The 7,500-nt window shown below is 48.2% G+C and overlaps 1 protein-coding gene across 1 annotated transcript in view; it reads right to left on the minus strand.

The window, feature by feature from the left end:
• Positions 1-1,212: 1,212 nt before the first annotated feature.
• LOC311247545 (protein Smaug homolog 1-like) overlaps positions 1,213-7,500 on the minus strand; it is a gene marked incomplete at its 3' end in the record, with an annotated part of 26,110 nt that continues 19,822 nt past the window's right edge. The window contains exon 7 of the mRNA XM_084338583.1: positions 1,213-1,339. Coding sequence (XP_084194709.1) covers positions 1,213-1,339 — 127 coding nt within the window. The remainder of the gene's footprint in view (positions 1,340-7,500) is intronic.

Raw genomic sequence — 7,500 nt, forward strand, 5'->3', positions numbered from 1 at the left:
AGAGGAAGCGGGCTGAGGTAGATCTGAGGGACCAGGAGGGTTGGTAGGAGGAGAGGAGGCGGGCTGAGGTAGATCTGAGGGACCAGGAGGGTTGGTAGGAGGAGAGGAGGCGGGCTGAGGTAGATCTGAGGGACCAGGAGGGTTGGTAGGAGGAGAGGAGGCGGGCTGAGGTAGATCTGAGGGACCAGGAGGGTTGGTAGGAGGAGAGGAGGCGGGCTGAGGTAGATCTGAGGGACCAGGAGGGTTGGTAGGGGGAGAGGAGGCAGGCTGAGGTAGATCTGAGGGACCAGGAGGGTTGGTAGGAGGAGAGGAGGCGGGCTGAGGAACTGAGAGGGTGGGTAGAGGGAGAGGAGGTCCGTGAGACATGAGGGGGCCAGTTGGAGAAGGGCTTTGTAGGTGAGGAGGACCAGGATTTTGTATTGATCTGGTGGGAGATTTCATACTCTGGCCGATTAGCCACAAAACGAATGTAATGTAATGGGGCCAGGCTTCAGTCTGTACAGGCCTTGGAATAAACACTGAAACCTACACGACAGTGCACTCAAAGCTTTTTACAGTTGACCCCATTGACTTTACATGAGCTTTCGTGGCTAACTAAGGAGGAGCAGCCAGTATGACAGCATGGATTATGATGAGGAAGGACTCAACCCTTCTTCCGACGAAGTCATCGATGAGTAGGAAATGGGGTTAAGGGTCCAAAATTCAGAATTGACCCTTTAGCACAGAATATAACCTACATGCCCCTTGATAGCTACAGACGGTATGGAGGGGGATTAATCCATATTGACCATATTCACATGGTGGCCAGTTTGCTCTTATTGTATGTCATGCAAGGTGGGAACGGGGTGGGAAGGAATCCCAACCTGAGCACGACATAAGAGCAAAATGGCCGCCGTGTGAATACGGTCAATACTCGGCTTCACGGTTCAGTCTCGTCTTGCTGTGTGGCATCTACAGTACCCTCACGTGTTTGTTCCCATGTGTGTGATAACAATATGACACCGTACAATAAAATACCAATTTCACTTTTAACTTTACACTTTATTCATCCCTGAGGGGGGAGAGTTATTCCTCTGCGATTGACCCGTCCTGACCAGGGGCCGACACCGTCTACTGCCCACGTTAGTGGAACTAGACACCGTCTGGGCAGAACAGATGTGTGTGTGTGTGTGTGTGTGTGTGTGTGTGTGTGTGTGTTGGGGTGTCTCTTACCGGCTTGTTGAAACATGACCATGGTGTGTGGCGTGGTGTGCACGGGCAGAGAGCGGGTCCTCTGCACGGAGCTGTGCGTGCGACTCGGCATGCTGTTGCTGCCGCCAGGGTTGGCGAACCACAGGCCCTGTGAGGAGGAGGAGAGGAGACACACGGTCACAACACGGTCACCCTGTGAGGAGGAGAGGAGACACACGGTCACAACACGGTCACCCTGTGAGGAGGAGAGGAGACACGGTCACCCTGTGAGGAGGAGAGGAGACACGGTCACCCTGTGAGGAGGAGAGGAGACACGGTCACAACACGGTCACCCTGTGAGGAGGAGAGGAGACACGGTCACCCTGTGAGGAGGAGAGGAGACACGGTCACCCTGTGAGGAGGAGAGGAGACACGGTCACCCTGTGAGGAGGAGAGGAGACACGGTCACCCTGTGAGGAGGAGAGGAGACACGGTCACCCTGTGAGGAGGAGAGGAGACACGGTCACTCTGTGAGGAGGAGAGGAGACACGGTCACTCTGTGAGGAGGAGAGGAGACACGGTCACAACACGGTCACCCTGTGAGGAGGAGAGGAGACACGGTCACCCTGTGAGGAGGAGAGGAGACACGGTCACCCTGTGAGGAGGAGAGGAGACACACGGTCACTCTGTGAGGAGGAGAGGAGACACGGTCACTCTGTGAGGAGGAGAGGAGACACACGGTCACCCTGTGAGGAGGAGAGGAGACACGGTCACCCTGTGAGGAGGAGAGGAGACACGGTCACCCTGTGAGGAGGAGAGGAGACACGGTCACAACACGGTCACTCTGTGAGGAGGAGAGGAGACACGGTCACCCTGTGAGGAGGAGAGGAGACACGGTCACTCTGTGAGGAGGAGAGGAGACACACGGTCACAACACGGTCACCCTGTGAGGAGGAGAGGAGACACGGTCACCCTGTGAGGAGGAGAGGAGACACGGTCACTCTGTGAGAGGAGAGGAGACACGGTCACAACACGGTCACTCTGTGAGGAGGAGAGGAGACACGGTCACCCTGTGAGGAGGAGAGGAGACACGGTCACTCTGTGAGGAGGAGAGGAGACACGGTCACCCTGTGAGGAGGAGAGGAGACACGGTCACCCTGTGAGGAGGAGAGGAGACACGGTCACTCTGTGAGGAGGAGAGGAGACACGGTCACTCTGTGAGGAGGAGAGGAGACACGGTCACAACACGGTCACTCTGTGAGGAGGAGAGGAGACACGGTCACAACACGGTCACCCTGTGAGGAGGAGAGGAGACACGGTCACTCTGTGAGGAGGAGAGGAGACACGGTCACTCTGTGAGGAGGAGAGGAGACACGGTCACTCTGTGAGGAGGAGAGGAGACACGGTCACAACACGGTCACTCTGTGAGGAGGAGAGGAGACACGGTCACAACACGGTCACTCTGTGAGGAGGAGAGGAGACACGGTCACAACACGGTCACTCTGTGAGGAGGAGAGGAGACACGGTCACTCTGTGAGGAGGAGAGGAGACACGGTCACTCTGTGAGGAGGAGAGGAGACACGGTCACTCTGTGAGGAGGAGAGGAGACACGGTCACCCTGTGAGGAGGAGAGGAGACACGGTCACTCTGTGAGGAGGAGAGGAGACACGGTCACTCTGTGAGGAGGAGAGGAGACACGGTCACCCTGTGAGGAGGAGAGGAGACACGGTCACTCTGTGAGGAGGAGAGGAGACACGGTCACCCTGTGAGGAGGAGAGGAGACACGGTCACTCTGTGAGGAGGAGAGGAGACACGGTCACTCTGTGAGGAGTGGGTAGCCTATATACTCTATTAGCGTGTTGTGACGAGCCGTCCCCTCCTTGTTATTCAGGAGCAGTGGGTAGCCTATATACTCTACAACCATGTTGTGACGAGCCGTCCCCTCCTTGTTATTCAGGAGCAGTGGGTAGCCTATATACTCTACAACCATGTTGTGACGAGCCGTCCCCTCCTTGTTATTCAGGAGCAGTGGGTAGCCTATATACTCTACAACCATGTTGTGACGAGCCGTCCCCTCCTTGTTATTCAGGAGCAGTGGGTAGCCTATATACTCTACAACCATGTTGTGACGAGCCGTCCCCTCCTTGTTATTCAGGAGCAGTAGGTAGCCTATACTCTATTAGCGTGTTGTGACGAGCCGTCCCCTCCTTGTTATTAGCGTGTTGTGACGAGCCGTCCCCTCCTTGTTATTAGCGTGTTGTGACGAGCCGTCCCCTCCTTGTTATTAGCGTGTTGTGACGAGCCGTCCCCTCCTCTGTTCCGTTTCTGTTCTATTTAGTTTAATTCTAGGTTGGGAGGCTGAGGGCACACAGTACACCTGAGCCACACAGTACACTCCTCCAGTATAAAGGCTGCTGCTAATGGTAAAATGGTGCATTTATATAACAGCTTTTATCCAAAGCGCTTTACAATTTTTTGTTCCTCACATTCACTCACACACTCAGACACCGATGGCGGAGGCCACCGTGGGGATCATCGGGAGCAGTTAGGGGTTAAGTGTCTTGCTCAAGGACACTTCGACATGCTGCCCGGGAGGAGCGGGAATCGAACCGGGAACCTTCCGACTACCAGACGACTACTCTGCTACACCTCATTAGTTCTGGTTATCATTGCGGGCATATTCTATATACACACACACACACAGACACGCACACGTTTATTATCTATTCTATTTTATTCTATTATTATTTGTATTTATTGCACAATCGAAGCGGGCATGGCCACCTTCATTTCACTATATGTCTTGTGTATGTATGTGATGAATAAACCTCTTGAATCTTGAATCTCGTGAGCAGAGGCATTTCAATCATTAGAAGGTGTGCCTTTTTTTTTTTTTTTTTTTATCCACTTTTTCTCCCATTTTCTATATTTTCTCCCATCCCAATTTCGTATCATCCAATTCAACCCTCCCCTGTCACGAACGCTGTTTCTTGCCTCCCACAAGCCGGCTGCAATGTGGACTAAGTCATACATAGCACAAGTCCCCTCCGGCACTTGAGGTAACAGCAGTCGCATCTTTTCACCTGCGCAGCTCGATCTCTCAGTGGCGAGGAGTAACGCGTGGGAGGCTCACGCTGCCCCCGACACTTCCTGATTCTACTGCGCAGGCGCACCAACCGACCTGTAGGAGTCGCTGTCCACAACGCCCGATCCCCACCCATCAGTTTCCCACCCTCTGATACTGCCAATTGTATTAGTACGGACGACCAGCTAAACTGAAAACAATGTGGAGCGCTGGGCTCGAACACGCGAACCCAGCGTCTCCACATTGGTGGCGAGTGCCTTGCCCACTACACCACCTAGCCGCCCAAGGTGTGCCTATTTCTTAACAAAAATTACAATGGTACAAGTAATACAATCCCAAGTCTTATCCCACCTTGACTACTGTCCAGCAGTCTGGTCTAGTGCCTCAAAACAAGAGCTTAACAAGATCCAACTGACTCAGAACAGAGCTGCCCGCCTGGCGCTTCACGGTTCAATGAGGGACAGTGTGGAAGGGATGCATGCCAGGCTGTCGTGGTTGAGGGTGGAAGACAGACTGGCTTGTAGCATCATAAACAAGGTGGCCTGTTGGGATGTGAGGTCCTATTAACACTTTGAGTGCCGGGACCCGTCTTTAGACGTCTTTGCTGGCCATGCTAAAGTTGCCGGAGGACGCGTTACGTCGTCCTTATATCAATATTTCAAAAATCTGCGATCGGATTCATATGTCCCCTCCGCTGGCCTGAGATCCACCAGCAGGACCCACTGAGCTCTCTGGCGGTTCAGGAGCGCCATCTGGTGGCCGATTGGCGCAATCGCCAAACAGGATGTTGAATAGAGGTTGTCATGATGACCGTAGTACTTCCGGGCGCTCGCTCATGGGACTCTGGCTCGTCACGCTACACGGTGATCGATTGGCAATAACTCGATAAACAACATGATTTGGACGTATATACCATTATACAAGCTGGAGATGGACCGGGTAAAAATATATCCCATAATGATAAGATTTCTACTCGACGATGATCGCCCAACGGCGCGCGGAGACTGGGGTGAGTTTCAGCGTGTAACGTTACCGTCTTCGATACTAACTGCTATTATCAACATTTGACCCACATTAGATGATTGGTATAACGCTGCCCACGGAATTATAAACGCCCCCTCGCCCATCCGGTCAACATCAGATGACGTGTAGTAACTTCTAGAAGTACGTCTAGTTGGAATTTTTTATATCGCGCTGATTGCCATCAAACTGTATTTCATCATCAATATAATGCATTTGGGGCTATATATCACGTTCTGGAGAAAGCTGCAGAAAGAGATGAAAACATACTTATACATTAGACCATACTTTACTATGAATATGTGAATGAAAAAGTTTAACGTTGCTACACAATGAACAATACATATAGGACTTTGAATGGGCCCTAATAATGGCAATGTAGCAATAGAATTTAAAAAGTTATAGCCCTGCAAAGAAGGGGACTTTCTCCATAGACAAATAGCGCTGGCAATCTATGGTATATCATGAATTTAACCTTAGGCAGCCAAAGTGTTAAATGTGAAAAACTGTGATTTTATATGTCTGCTCATTTTACCCTTGCTATTATTTAACTTATTTTTACTTTTATTTCTACGCCCCACTATCTGCTGGGTGCATACTCTGACCTTTATCGTGTTTTGTAACAGATTACAGAAATTCAAGAAACCTATTGGAACGTGAGGTTCTGATATGATTTGATTAATATATCTGCATTATTTTATCCTACTTTATGCTTTGCTCTTGCTGCTTGTTTTACACTGATTTTATGTCTTATTTATTACTGATGTAAAGCACTTTGAACTGCAATCCCCTGTATGAAAGGTGCTATACAAATAAAAGTTATTATCATCCTCTTTGGTAGAAATATATGTACCTTGAGAGTGCCTATATGTTTATATACACAGATTATGCATACTAAAGATCAACATGTTTATAATACCAGACATGCAGCTATGGAAAGATTCACGCTTCCACTACCCAAAACTAATTAATTCAAGAAAACTGTAATGTATGTCAAACTGGAACAAACTGCCATTATATCTAACACAAGTTTCAAAACAAGTAAGACAAGTTTCAAAAAGAAATTGAGAACAGCGATTTTACTGAAAGAAACCATTATATACTTGTCTTCTTTTTATTAATCCAAATGAGGGCATTTGTGTGGTGGTAGGTGAGAGTTGGGACCTCTGTCACCTCTCCACTTCTGTGGCGCTTCATTCATGTAGACAGACAAATAACTATCTTTACTGTCATTATTATTATTTGTTTTGGTGTTGTTGCTTGTACAATGTGCATGGAAGTATTGTTTTATTCTGATTGTACAATGATTTTATGTTTGAATTGTGCCCTTCCTGATAACTTGTAAGTCGCTTTGGATAAAAGCGTCAGCTAAATGACTAAATGTAAATGTGAATGTTATGTTATTTTGAGAGGACCCCAGTAAGAGTAGTTGTTACTGAGGTAACAACTAATGGGAATCCTAAATAAACTGAAACTGAAACACACACACACCAACACCACTGATGCTCAGGCTTACAACTTATTTTATGTAGTTCATTTAGTAACTTATATAATTATTATTATAATTTCGTTGTGTCCCCCAGCCTTTGTTGCAACCCGTGAGTCGGGGTTGTAGTGATGTGATATATATGATATATGATATTATGTGAGAGGAAGATGATGCACTGATAGAAGCCTGGAAGTAGGTCATAATGTTTGCACTGCCACCAATAAACAATAAAGATAATTAAATAAACCGCTAATAATCAAAATAAACAATATGATCCTCCTGGAGACGTTGACTTTTTGGAGTGTGGAAGTGCAAGTTATCACATATAAATTGATATATTCATAGATTTCCTTTTTTTTTTATAAATAAAAAACATAATTTAATATTATAATATATAAGTTATCATTCCTTCTCAAATATTAGTAACAGTGGCAATACAAACAAATAAATACTATACCTGGCCCTTAACACTTTTTTTTTATTAGCGTTCTGAAATCATATTGCATCAAGCGAGCCTACCGTTGGAGATCCAGGCACCGCCGGCGCTCAGATGTGAAAAAATCGCCCCCTATCGTCTCCCAGATGGTAAATCACCCTTTTGGAGTGGACTCAATGAAAGTGAATGGGAGAACGGATTTCTGACTCCACATTTTACTTCTCACTGATGTAACCGGGGTCTACCAGAGTTCATTCTGGAACCTTGGTGCCACGGCGAATATGTGTTATACTGTACACA

The sequence above is a fragment of the Notolepis coatsorum genome (genome assembly GCF_963971535.1).
Source record: "Notolepis coatsorum genome assembly, contig: SCAFFOLD_2070, whole genome shotgun sequence".
Taxonomy (NCBI): Eukaryota; Metazoa; Chordata; class Actinopteri; order Aulopiformes; family Paralepididae; genus Notolepis; species Notolepis coatsorum.